Source organism: Castor canadensis, chromosome 1 (genome assembly GCF_047511655.1).
Source record: "Castor canadensis chromosome 1, mCasCan1.hap1v2, whole genome shotgun sequence".
NCBI classification, from domain to species: Eukaryota; Metazoa; Chordata; class Mammalia; order Rodentia; family Castoridae; genus Castor; species Castor canadensis.
In genome coordinates, this window is record NC_133386.1 from 72,224,388 (window position 1) to 72,238,582 (window position 14,195).

The following is a 14,195-nucleotide window of genomic DNA, read 5'->3' on the forward strand; positions in this document are numbered from 1 at the left end:
TGGGCTTGGGCTACATGGCAAGACCTGTGTCCAAACCAAAATAATGCTTTATGTTAAAAAATTAGGGATAAATTTAAATTTAAAATATCCATCAGCATGTGAAGGAATAAACAAACTGTGGTGTATTTGAACAATATAACACTTAGTGATGAACTAGAATGGATTGATGGAAACACTGTGTGGATGACTGTTAGCACTCTCCCCAGTAAGGGTGCCAGAGAGAGGGGGCACATACTAAATGATCACATTCATGTGAAGTTCTAAAATAGGCAAATCTAACTCCGGTCAGGAAAACAATCATTGCTTGCCTGGGGTGAGGAAATGTTGGTTATATACTTTAATTGGAATGTTGCTTACCTGGGTGTGTACCTTTGTCAAAACTCATCAAACTAAGCCAAGTGTGGTTGTACATGTCTGTAATCCCAGCACTGGGAAGGTTTAGGCCAAAAACAACAACAAAAAATTACCTATTGTAATACTTTTCACATTACCATTTGAAGAAAAAAAATTATCAGAAGTTCTCTGACCTTTTTTTTTCTTACTCTGCAGCTATCAATTTGTGTAGGCTATTTGGGTTTGTTTTCACTCATTTTGTAAAGAAGTGTTTTTTCTCTACAAAATAACCACACATTATATTATTTTAAGTGATATCTTCAAAGGGCTTGTTTATAGGAACATTTGGGAATTGAAAATGATTCATAGAGGCATACCTCTGGATCATGACTGAGTCTATTAAATCTCTTCGCCTCCATTTTTATGGACTTCTTCATTTGGGCTCCTATATGTAACCAGCAGAAGTCAAATCTTTAGAAACTGATTTTAAGGTAACAGTTAAGGTAATATTTTCCCCCAATCAGTATTTTATTCAGAATCAGAAGCTTTTGTGAAAGAATACTCTATAGTTTTGAAAACTCTTACATTTTTACTCTCTTTTTGAGTGGTAAATTAGGAAAAGTTGTTTGCATATGGTATTTATCTTGGGTTCAAGATAGCCTTTTTTTTTTCTTCTTTTTTTGCTATGCTGGGTTTAAACCCACGGCCTCAAGCTTGCTCAGCAGGTGCTATACTATCTATCTGTCTATCTTATTTATTTATTTATTTGTTTATTTGGTGGTACTGGGGTTTGAACTCAAGACCTCACGCTTGCTAGGCAGGCACTATACCACTTGAAGCACTGCGCCAGCCCAGTTTTGTGTTGGGTATTTTTGAAATAGGGTCTTGTGAACTATTTGCCCTGGGCTAGCTTTGAATTGCCATCTTCCTGGATTCTGCACCCTGAGTAGCTAGGATTATAGGTGTGAGCCACTGGTTCCCAGCTGACACTGTACCACTTGAGCCCCTTCTTCAGCCTTTTTTGCTTTAGTTGTTTTTCTGATAGGGTTTTGTGGGTTTTTTTGTTTATTGTTTTTATCTGGGCTGGCCTGGATCACAGTCCTTCTACTTAAGCTTCTCATGTAGCCAGAATGATAGGAGCACACTGGAACACCCAGCTTTTCTGTTGAAGTGGGGGTATTGAAAACTTTGGGCTGGCCTTGAACTGCAGTCTTTCTGATCTCCACCTCCTGAGTAGCTAGAGCCATGGTGTCCAGCTAGAATTCTTATTTTCTCACTTAAGAAGGGTAAGGGAGCCAGAGGTACACTGGGGTTTGTGATTCTATGGACCAAGTGTTGAGACCTTGCATCACAGATTATTTTTCAGGGAAACTGAAAAATAGAACCCAAGTATCAATCCTTTTACCTCAAACCTAGGTAGAATGAAATTTATTAGTAAACTAACTCTAATCTATTTGCAAAATAAAGAAATAAAATAATATAATATAATATAAATCCCACTGTGTTTTATAAGAAAACTCACTTTAGAAACTTGTAGATTTCTTTTTTTTTTTTTTTGGTGCTAGAATTTGAATTCAGGACCTCACACTTGCTAGGCAGGCACTCTGCCATTTGAGCCATTCTGCCACCCTTTTTTGTTGTTGTTATTTTTTGAGGTAGGGTCTTGAGAACGATTTGTGGGGCTGGCTTAGAATCACAGTCTCTTGATCTTTGCCTCCTGCGTAGCTAGGATTACAGGAATGAGCCATAGGAACCTGGCTCACTTGTGAAACTTGGAAGTTGAATATTTTCATTCCAATCTAGAACACTCTTATTTTCCCAAGAATGCAAATAAATTTCGTTCACGTGGACATTTTGTTTTGCTTTTCTCTCAGGTATGGACACCTCAAGATCGCCAGTGTATCCTGAGTATTTTAGCGCAGTTGCTCCTGGATAAGGACTATACCGTGTTGATTGGCCGCCAGCTGCGCCCTCTCCTTTTGGATTTGCTAGAAAGGAATGCTGAGGCCATTACAACTGGTGGCCAGGTCAACCATGATCTACATGAACGTCTCTGTGTGTCCATGAGCAGGCTCATTGGTGACCATCCTGACATTCTCCCGTGAGTAGTGGCTTTATTCACAGTTCTTGAGTTGATAAAACCTTCTCAAAGGCTGAGTGTGGTGGTTCATGCCTGTAATTCTAGCACTCCGGAGACCGAGCAAGACATTTGTGAGTTTAAGGTCATCCTGGGCTACATAGTGACATCTTACCTCAAAAAACATCAATACCAGCAAAAGAAATCCCCTCTCTCCTAAGCAAGTAAGAGTCTGAGTTGAGAAGGGAAATACAGAAAGAAGAGAGATAACTATTAGTGCTTTATGAAAATAATCATAGCAGAATCAATTAATTCCCTCAATTCAATGAGCAGTTCACTATGTTTTCATGTTGTTTTGCTTTTTGAGACAGCAGTTCAGGCTGACTTCAAACTGGATATCCTCCTGCCTCTGCCTTCCCAGTGCTGGGATTACACTTGAGTGCCAAGCATGAGGCCCCAGGTTCAGTTCCTAGTACCTGGAAAAAAATTATAGAGCAGGTATGAAGCTAAGTGCGAGAGCACTTGCCTAGCATGTGAAAGGCCCAGGGTTCAGTCCTCAGCCACACACACACACACACACACACACACACACACACACACAGTCTACAAATCACTGTGGAACTATGTTAGAACTGGATTCTGTGTAGAATAGTCATGGCAGGCAGCAAAATTAGTAAGTGTCAAGGGTTTTAAGTTGAGAAGAGAAAGAACTTCCAGTCTACACAGGAATAATACTGTTCTGTACTGGTAGGAACATCTCTTCTATCCAGTGTTTTATTAGTCTTCATCATCAACACAGTACGTGTGATCTTTGCTTCTCATATTCGGGAATAAGGAATGAAGGCTTGTGGGCACCAGGAGCTAATTATTTTTATTATTTATTTATTTATTTTTGGTGGTACTGGGGTTTGAACTCAGGGCCTCCCAGTTGCTAGGCAGGAACTATATCTCTTGAGCCACTGCCAGCCCTGTATGAGCTGTTTTTGAAAGGGGAACATTCTGTGTTATAGAATTGAGGTGTCCTAACTTGAACTCCCACTTCTATTAAGCCTTTATGGCAGAAATCTTTAGGATTGTATTTGGTAATCATTAATGTGATGGATTAACTAGGTCTGTTTTTCCGTAAGCTTCAAATTTTATGTTATTAAAAGAATGTGAGACAAATGTCATATTTTTTTCTTCTTTTCTTTTTTTCAAGGCAATGTGTTTTATTTTTTGTTCCCACCTTGTTCCAAAAATGATACAATGTTGCTTATAAAACGTGCTATCATACAGTAAGTTAAAAATAATCACTCCTATCTTTCCTTGATCCCAAGGTGGCTGAAGGAGAGAAGGGCTCAGAGCAAAGTGCAATAGGTACAAAGTGGAGACAGAGATGCTAAGCTTTTCTCCTGCTTTTAGGTAATCTGTGGGCCTGAGTAAGGAGTTGGTGCTTTTCAGCAAAAGCAGTTTAAAAACCTATTAGAGTGTGGCTGAAACGGTAGAGTGCCTGCCTAGCAAGTTCAAAGCCCTGAGTTCAAACTCCAGTACTGCCTAAATAAATAAACAAACAAAAAAGGAGGTTGGTAGTTATTGGAAGTCAGGAATTATTGTTACTGGCAAAAGTTAAGCTATTTTGTAAGAAAAGGATTGGGTATATTCTCAGTCTCTGGGTCAACTTATATGAGGCGGGACATTAAAGTCTCTTACTGTTATTGTATTGCTATTTCTTCTTTCAAATCTGTCAAAATTAGCTTCATATATTTAGGTGTTCTGATGTTGGGTACATAAATATTTGTTATAATTGTTACATCATCTTGGTGAATTGACCCTTTTGTCCTTACATAATGTTCTGTGTTTCTCGTAACAGTTTTTGATTTAAAGTTGGTTTTGTCTGTTAGGATAGCTACCCCTCTGCTATCTCTTGGTTATCATTTGTATGGAATGTTTTGTCCTGTTCTTTCATTTTCAGCTTATGTGTATGCTGGGATTTGAACTTAAAGCTTTACACTTGCTAGATAGGCACTCTACCACTTGATCCACACCTCTAATCCTAAAGTAAATTTCTTGTAGGCAGCATTTCATTTTTTCTCCATTCATTAATCTGATTTGATTCATGAACCTATTAACATTTAAGGTGTTTACTGATATAGAAAGATTTGGTCCTGAGAAGTAAACCTTGGGCCTCTACCATTGAGCCCCTGTCTCTCTAGAGTTCCCTCCAACACACACACTGGGCTGAGTTTCCCTTCTTTGTATGCCTTGTGATTTTTTTGTTGTTGAGATTTGAAAAAATAAAACACCTCTCCCAGACTTTACAGACTAGATTTGTACAAGGGAAGATTTTCATTGATTAGCACAGCTAGAGATTCTAAGATCACTCTAACCTTATCTGAGTATATAGATAAAGAAAGCCTGTGTAATTCAGTTTATGCTAGTATTTCTCATGGAGTCTCTTAGAGTTTCCATAGAAGAATATATTTGTGTGAGAAATACTTTTGAGTACAGTGAAGTCTCAGCATCTTATTGTTGCCTACCACATTTTATGTAGTTTGGCTCCTGCTTTCCTCTTCACCTCATTTCCTGCCAATGACATCTTTTTGTTCTCCAGCTATCACACATTGTTTGTGGTTGCTTGCTTGTACCACTCTTTCTTGGTGCTGTTTCATCTGAAAGGTGTGTCCTTTTTCTTCGTGCTGTCATGAGATCTCTTTGTCATCCTTTACGGTTCAGTTGGACCTTTTTTCTTTGTGCCTCTGTATTTTTAACTATTTCTGTGGTTTTGAATTTCCAGGTAGTAACACAGTTTTTGGCTCATAGTGAGAATGAGTGCATTTTCAGTAGTAAATGCTGGAGGTTCCCCCTGTCCTCTCTTCTCTTTTACCTGGGTGGTGTTTCCCTGATAAGTTCCTCTGCTCTTATAATCACTTTAGATTTTTGCAGCCTCTGAGTCAAGTATCTCCTGCTGTGGTCCTGGTTCCTGAACTTAAACTGGTTACAATCTTAGGATGAGGTGGCTTTAGCATTTTTCTCTTTGTGTTCTCAGATCCTTAGGAGTTCTGTTATGGTCTGCAGTCCTGTTTTAGAGTAAAGATGTATACTTGGATATTTCCACCAACCATTGAAAGTATTCCTTTTTTCCTCAAGGTTTGCTCTGAGGTATTTCAAGGACACCTACCCAGTCTTTCAAAGGCTCTTTCTAGAGAGTTCAGATGCTAACCCAGTACGTTATGGGCGTAGGCGGATGAAGCTCCGAGACCTAATGGAAGCAGCCTACAAGTTTCTGCAGCAAGAACAGTCTGTTTTCCGGGAGCTCTGGGACTGGAGTGTTTGTGTCCCTCTCCTCAGGAGCCATGATACCTTGGTCCGCTGGTGCGTAGCTGTTGGAATTTTCCTGTGCTTCTAGTGGAGGGGGTGGATATAGAAGGCTTGTGTGTTGGGGGGAGGAAAGCTTTGGTTCTTGTGGATTTTTTGTTGTTGTTTGCTTTTTTTTTTTTCTTTGTGGGACTGGGATTTGAACTCAGGCCCTCACAAAGCAGGCATTCTATCACTTGAACCACACCTCCAGCGCATTTTGCTGTGGTTATTTTGGAGATGGAGTCTCATGAATTATTTGCCCAACTGGCCTTGAGCCTCTGTCCTTCCAGTCTTAGCCTCTCAAGTAGTTAGGATTACAGGTGTGAGCCATGGTTCCCGATACCTTTTTGAGTTCTTAATCCATTTCCTTAATCATATTTTACTTCAGAGAAAAATGAGATGATATGAGTAGAGTTTCATTCTTTTTTTTTTTTTTTTTAAGAGTTTAGCAAAATTTTGTTGGGGAAACAAAGTGAAAGTAAAAGAGCTGAGGAGGAGGGGACCCAGAAATACTCTTGAGTTTTATTCTTTTCACGTTCTACCAAGTGAATTCATGATGTCTGATTTATATTTTGTATTCTTAAATGTGGGTTGTAGGAAATGTAATTTCCTTTTGTAGTGTTCAGTTAACTAGTAAATTTCTTTTTTCCTAATAATCAACTGCAGATAAGCTGGATTTATATATTTCTTTTTTCTCCAGGTACACAGCCAATTGTCTTGCTTTGATCACCTGTATGAATGAAGAACACAAGTTATCATTCCTAAAGAAGATTTTTAATAGTGAGGAATTGATCCATTTCAAGTTAAGGTAGGCAGGAGCCTCCCTGAAGGTCTTGCTGTGGCTTTTTTTTATGCTGTAAAATAATTGATGATATTCTTTTCCCTCAGGCTATTAGAAGAGGCCCAGTTGCAGGACTTGGAGAAGGCCTTGGTTTTGACCAATCCAAAAGCCTCCCTTTGGCGTAAAGAGAAGGAACTGCAGTACTTACAGGGACACCTTGTTTCTGCTGACCTCTCCTTTAGGGTGACAGCTGTCTGTGGTGTGGTGCTGCCCAGGCATCTGCCAGCCTCTGAAGAGCAGGTATAGTAAGTGGTGTGATCTCTCTCCCCTCTTAAACACTGATAATGGTCTTTCCTTGGTTGGGCTCTGAATCGGGTGTGATCAGTTGAGTTTGCTAAACTCCTGCTTCATTTTCAGAAGTGTTCAGTGAGAAATTCACCTTGGGTCCTTTTCTCTGGTATTCCCTTCATTAATGATGCATGTGTGATGCCTTTAATTTTAGCAGAGCTCAAAGATGATGGGTACAGTGGCACATGTCATAGTCCCAGCTACTCAGGAGTCTGAGGTAGGAAGATTATTTGAGGCCAGCCTGAGCCACACAGAGGCCCTGTCCAGAAAGGCCGAGGGTATAGTTCATGGTAGAGCAATTGCCTTAGTGTGTGAGAAACCCTGGTATTGATCTTTAGCATTGCAAAACCAAACCAAAGTAACAAACAAAAAAAGAAAAAGAAACCGATGAACTTTAGCAAAACTCTTCCATATATTTGCTTGTTTATTTGCTGTGAAAAATTGTATAAAATTGAGTAGCACACATTACCATCCTTTACTAATGTAACAGAAAAAACTTGCTTGGAGACCCTTGGACTGTTTTATGGCAAAGATAGGTCTAGGCCTAGATATAACCCCTAGCCTCTTCCTTTGTGAGTTAGGATCTCTCAAAGTAGCCCAGATTGGAATTGAACTCACTGTGTAGACCAGACTGGCCTTGTCATCATACTGCCTCAGCCTCCTGAGTGTTAGGATTATAGGCATGTGCCACCATGCCTGGTTTCCTAGCCTTTATCTTTTTTGCCCATTGTGTGGGAAGCCAGAATGTTTAGTATACTTATGTCCTGCCATATGAAATGACTTTCTTTCCATGAATGTGGCTCCAGACTAAACTTAGACAGGCAGGCTTACAGATGATAGATCTGAAAGCATTGGGAGCCAGTCTCTTTTTTTCTTTAGTTTTCTTCATTTGATGATCACATCCTCCCACTTTTTTTCTTGGAACAAGTCCTGGGTCATTTAAACTTGCAGTTTGTTTCTGACCAGTAGCACTAAGAAAGTAGGGAAAAACAGGTATAAGACACATAAAGGAAAGTGCATATATCAAAAATGTTTCTAGGGCCAGGCATTGTGGTATGCACCAGTAATTCCAAGCTACTTGGGAAATGGAGGCAGGAGGCTTGTGATTTCCTTCTTGGACAAAGTGAGACTCTTATCTCACAAACAAAAGGATTGAGAGGATAGCTCAGGTGGGTACTTGCCTCACATGCATGAGGCCTTGGGTTCACTTCCCTAGTAACAACACACATACACAAAGGTGTTTTTAGTGCAGTGATTATTTACAAATTAAATAGTTCTATCTGTACCGCCAGTACCAAGAAATCAAGTACCTGCAAAGCCCTTTGTGTTTCCTTCTGTCACTATGACCCACTCTTTTCACCTGTCCTGCAACCACTATCTTAACATAGATTAGTTTTGGGGCATTAGAATTTTAACCTAAGGATGGTTTTTGGGTGGAATGGGCCTGGTGTTCAGTGGCAGTGGGACTGCTAGAACAGAAGTGCAGAATGTCCCTGCTCAACTGCTAAATTGCTGAGAGGGGCAGCCCTGAGGAAAGTTCAAGAGCTTCCAGTCCTGAACTTGTCATTTGTTCATTGCATATCTTGAGCAGACCAGCCATGCTTGAGAAGTTACAACCCATAAAAAGTTAATAGTAGGGCTGAAGGTGTAGCTCAGTGGTAGAGTGCACAAGGTCTTGGGTCAATCCCTGCCACTAAAAAATAAAAATGAAAAGATCTTTTCTCACCATATGTATTAGGAACTTTATTATTTAAAAAATTTTAATTGTGGTAATATACATACAACATTTACCATGAACATTTTAAAGTTTATATGTAAGTATATTCACATTTTTGTACAACCAATCTCTAGAACTTTATCATTTTGCAAAACTGAAGCTGTATATATGTCCATTATTCACATTGGGTGCATTGTTCTTACTTCTGACCTTTCAATGCAAAGAATGGTGTAATGAATTCCTATGTACCTATCATCCAGCTTCAATAGTTACCAATTCATGTTTAGTTTTTCTTTTGTATCTGCAGTTTTTCCACACTATTATTTTTCAGGAAATTCCAAGTATCATATATTTTCATACTAAGTATTCCAGTTCATGTCTTTAAAAGGACTTACTTAATTCTTTTTTCTTTTTTGGTGGTACTGGGTTTGAACTCAGGACCTTGGCTTTTATAGTCAAGCCCTCTGCCATGTGAATGACACATCTATCTTCCTAATCCTTACATCTGGGGAAAAAAAAAAAAACAACTAGCAGTTTTATAATATATCCTCTCAGTGCCCATTTTTCCTTGATTGTCTCTTGAATGTATGCATTGTTTTTTTTTTCCTTTTGGGGTTGTGTTTGTATGTTCCTATGTGCTGGGGAGCCAACTCAGTGTCTGTGCATTGTGAGTGAGCACTCTGTCACTAAGGTATCCTGCCATCCCCTGCGTTCTTAATCTTAGATGTGAAGTCCTAGAAAAGGGAAAGAGGAAAAAACTATCCTCCAGTGATTGATAAGCTTCCCCTGAAGTCACCTCGATGAACCAGCATTTTTAGCTTCTTAAACTCTGGGAAATCTTTTTTCAGATTTGTTCAAAAATTCATCTGATCCTCCCCCAAAAAAGGAAAGAAGTAAAACACTAAGATCCATACCTATTGTTATTGTAACTCTGGTACTACTAAATAAGTAGCTGAGGTTTGTGTAAGGTCAATGGAAGCATTATAGAAATTAACTTGTGCCCTTTTGGGGAAGGACTTTTAGTAACCTGCTTTTTGCTTTTTTACTCACCTCTTTAGGCAAGTGACAGGTCTTCTTCACGTGAACAGGACCTGGCCCTTAGGTCTTATGTGTTGGTTGAATCTGTCTGCAAAAATCTTCAGACCCTCGCTATGGCAGTGGCTTCTCAGAATGCTGTCTTATTGGAAGGACCAATAGGATGTGGCAAAACTTCCTTAGTTGAACATTTAGCTGCAATGACAGGTCGAAGGAAGCCTCCTCAGCTTCTCAAAGTCCAGCTTGGAGATCAGACTGACAGTAAGGTAATTAAGAAGGGCAAGTGCTTGTGGGTTGGTATTCTTGTTAATACTGTCATTCAAACATTTTTGCTAAGGGAATATATGTATAGTTACTGCTTTTGCTCGTAATTGTCAGGGCAAGCTGTGTAAGCCTCAAGTTACCCCTACTGAAGTTTTACAGAATTAATAAAAAATGTAACCTTGGCATCTCAGGTGAGTAGTTTCACTAATTTCTTTACCCTCTTCCTGCAGATGTTATTGGGGATGTATCGCTGCACTGATGTCCCTGGAGAGTTTGTGTGGCAGCCTGGCACCCTGACACAGGCAGCCACAAAGGGCCACTGGATCCTTCTGGAAGATATTGACTATGCCCCCTTAGATGTGGTATGCCATCTTGCTAAATTGTTGCCTCTTAAGACAGCATCTTTCCTGTCTTAAGAACATTTTGTTAACAGTGACTGGACATGATTTGGTGTTTGATTTCATGTGGTATCTGGTGGGAAGCTCATTCATATTTACCTGCTTAATCTGATTGGAGGTCTTGGATTTGAGGATTTGAATTTGAGGTCCTGGCTAATCTCTTATTTGAAAAAGAGCCTATAAAATTTTATTTGTGCTGTTTTCTGTAGTAGTTTAGTATGTGACCACTCTCACAGCCATTCTAAGAATAAGCCTGGGAGAAAACATGTTACTGTGCTGGGGATACATGGAGAACTTTGAGATCCTGTTTGCCAGCCCTGGCAGCTATAGAACAGAGTGAAGGAGGAAATGATGTACTTGTCTCTTCTTCGTTAAAAAAAAATAGACACAGCTGGGTTGGAGGTATGGCTCAAGACGTAGAGTGCCTGCCTAGCAAGCATGAAGCCCCAAGTTCAAATCCTACCAACACACACACACACACACACACACACACACACACACACACTCTCTCTCTCTCTCTCTCTCTCTCTCTCTCTCTCTCTCTCTCTCTCACACTCTCACACTCTCACACTCACTCTGGTGTTTTGCGTGTTTGTCATCTCCTGTAAGACTGCAGGCATTAAAGCCTTTGTCCTGTTTATGTTCTTGGGTCTTGCTTAATTCTGGCCTAAAGTAGGTACTCAAGGAATATTGAATGAGTGAAGTTTTATGCTGCTGTGTAGGTGACTCAAACCAGTCACCTGCATTTGACCCCAAGTTGCACTGTAAGAACTGGAGTTTCTTCTACCTATGTGTTCATCATTTGGAGAAAGAATTCTTTTGTTCTTTATAACTGTCTCTATGATTTTATCAGTGAGGCTTTGTGATTCAGGTTTCCGTGTTGATCCCTCTCTTGGAGAATGGAGAGCTTTTGATTCCTGGCCGAGGCGACTGTCTAAAAGTGGCTCCTGGATTTCAGTTTTTTGCAACCAGGAGGTATGTGCTGTTAACTTTTCTGTTCCCACTTTGGAACCTCTTCCTTATGAGTCTGAATGCTGAGTCCAGAAGCTCTGGAATAGTGTTTTCTGGCTACTTTAAGCAAAGTTAGTTGGAAGTGATGACAGATCTAACCTTAATACTGATTATTTTTAATGAAGAAAATCAATTTATAAAATAAGAGTTCTGGGCTGGCAGAATGCCTGCCTAACAGGTGTGAGATACTGAGTTCAAATCTCAGTACCACCAAAAAACACGAATAAAATTAAAAAAATAAGAGTTCTTAGCTGGGTCTTGGTGGCTCATGCCTGTAATCCAAGTTACTTGGGAGGCTGAGATTGGGAGGATTGAGGTTTGAGGTCAGGTGGAGCAAATACTTCTTGAGACCTTTTCTCCAAGATAACCAGAGTAAAATGGACTGGAGATGTGACTCAAGTGATAGAGCACCTGCCTTGTAAGCACAAAGCCCTCAGTTCAAACCTCAGTTCCATCAAAATAAGTAAATAAGAGGTTTTTTTTTCTATGTTAAAAAAAAAGGTAGGCAGTTGAAAACACTTTATCTTGTTTTCATGTTTCAAAAATAATCAGAGGAGATTGTTGTTAGATAGTATGAGTTTGAGTCCTAGCACTGACCTTTGTACCTCTGTACATCTTGCCTGCTTGAATACGATGAGGCTAATTATTCCTACTTCAAGTGATGTCTGTAAAGACTATATAAAATGCCTTGGCACTAAAGAGTATAGCAAATAACCAGTCAAGTAGCCATGTTTATGGTGAATATGTAGATTTCAAGTTGAAAACTTACTGAATATATGTGTGAACTAAGAAAAACTGAGCGATTTAGTATGTTTCTGTCTGCATTTTATAATAGTAAGAAAGCATCAGTTTATTCCTTACTGATAGTGTACCTCTCGTAAGAATGCCCATGAGTGAAACTAATACTGCATTATATTTAATGATTAGTGTTTACCTCAGTAACCATTTACTTCTAGATGGAGTTGTGGAACTAACCTAACAGTTTTCAAGGAACATGTTGCTAGAGCCATACTTGTTTTTTTCCTGGTGCTAAGGATTGAACCCATAGCCTTGAGCATAGTAGGCAAGTACTCTACCACTGAGTTATACTTCCAGCAAACACTTTTACCTTAAATAGACCTTGATTTTATTTACAGAGGTAGTGAAGTTCTTCCCTGCTAGGTTCATGCATTTCTCAGAAAGTCCCAGTACATCACAGAAAGATGTTAGGCAAACTCGAGATCAAATGACTTGAATTCAGCTTTTGGCTCTGTCATTTGTAGTCATACTTGAATGAGCAAGGGATACTATTCTTTTATTTATACATTTGAAGAAAATCATGGCACCTTCCCTTCAGGACAGTTGTGAGGATTAAATGGCTTATATATAAGCATGTAGCTTGTCCAAAATATATTTTTAATGTATATTCATTCTCCTTCTGGAATTTTCTTTTCTTTTTTTTTTTTGGCAGTACTGGTGTTTGAACTCTGCCTTTCGCTTGCTCGGCAGGCGCTCTATCACTTGTGCCACTCTTCCAGCCCTTCTGGAAATTTTTAATAATTTCAGTTATAGTAGCTTTCAGTAAAAACATGTAATAAACCTTGGATTGTGTTTTCCTGACGTTTATGCTTTAAGAAAGTATATGTTATTGAGATCATGAAAACATTTGCATTGATTTGAAAATAATTTGGTTAAGGATCTATCAGTCCTTCTTGGGAAAGAGTCAAACATCGGCCTTTCATTTTCTGTCTGCCCCATGAATCCAACACAGAACTATGTGGTACAGACGGGATTATGAGTGGTATTCATGTGTAAGGTAGTGTACAGCAAGTAGTAACGAGGGTATATAGAGGTCACCCCTTTATCTGTAATTTTCTGTGATTTTAGTGTTTCGGTGGTCAGTGGGATCTAAAAACAAGTGGAAAATTCTAGAAGTAGATAATTTATAAGTTTTAAATAACTTTAGTTACAGTATATTTTTATAATTTTTTTCCAATGATTTTTTTATTGTTTTATTAATAATTACTTTATTATTAGTTTTTTTATTTTTGTTTTGAAACAGGGTCTTACTATGTAGCCCAAGCAGGTCTCAAACTCAGTCCTCCTGCCTCAATACCTCCCAAGTGCTGGGATTGCAGATGTGTGGACACCGCTCCCCCTGCAGCTTATTATTTGTTAGCTAATGTTGTCAACCTCTTACTGTGTCTAATTTATAAGTTTAACTCATCATTGGTAACTGAGTAACAGCAAAAAATAAAAAACTGATAAACTGGTTTCAGTCATCCACCGTAGGTCTAGGAATGTATGCCCTTTGGATAAGGTGGGTATACTCTTAATTCAAGATTTAAATTGGAAATTTTGCATCTCTTTATTATTTATTTTAAAATGTAGACTTCTGAGCTGTGGAGGAAATTGGTATAGACCACTAAATAGTCATGCTACTTTGCTAGACAAATACTGGACCAAGATTCATCTGGATAATCTGAATAAGGAAGAACTGAATGAGGTATGTGATATTAGAAAGTAACCATGCTTTTCTTTTTTACTTTTTGTTATGAAAAGTTCCAAACTTACAGGAAAATAGTATAGGTTGAGCATCTCTAATGTAAAAATCTGAAACCTAAAATGCTCCAGAATTTGAAACTTTGAACACCAATGTGATTCATACCTGAGCTTGTGTGATGGCTTGTAGTTAAAACACAGGCATACTAAAAGCAGTATGTGTGATTATCTTTAGGTGTGTATGAAACATAGCGAATTACATGTGCTAACATTTTACTTTATTCATCTTTTATTTTTTCTTTGCCAGTATATTTGAAAGAAAACCTACAACATTTGATCTCAAAATGGTTCATCATGCATTTCTAAAAATTTAAGAGCATTTTCATATATGACCACAATTATGATACCCAATAC

General features: G+C 38.8%; 1 protein-coding gene across 4 annotated transcripts in view; it reads left to right on the plus strand.

The window, feature by feature from the left end:
- The window catches only part of Mdn1 (midasin AAA ATPase 1), a 148,067-nt gene that overhangs the window by 5,229 nt on the left and 128,643 nt on the right, over nucleotides 1-14,195 (plus strand). For all 4 annotated transcript variants that reach the window (XR_012449601.1, XM_074078153.1, XM_074078160.1 and 1 more), the window contains exons 2-9: nucleotides 2,208-2,434; nucleotides 5,537-5,761; nucleotides 6,447-6,554; nucleotides 6,635-6,827; nucleotides 9,651-9,893; nucleotides 10,122-10,253; nucleotides 11,161-11,264; nucleotides 13,671-13,785. Coding sequence is in view for 3 of the 4 variants with exons in the window: in XM_074078153.1 (XP_073934254.1) it covers nucleotides 2,208-2,434; nucleotides 5,537-5,761; nucleotides 6,447-6,554; nucleotides 6,635-6,827; nucleotides 9,651-9,893; nucleotides 10,122-10,253; nucleotides 11,161-11,264; nucleotides 13,671-13,785 (1,347 nt within the window). In the remaining variant the exon portion in view is untranslated. The remainder of the gene's footprint in view (nucleotides 1-2,207; nucleotides 2,435-5,536; nucleotides 5,762-6,446; nucleotides 6,555-6,634; nucleotides 6,828-9,650; nucleotides 9,894-10,121; nucleotides 10,254-11,160; nucleotides 11,265-13,670; nucleotides 13,786-14,195) is intronic.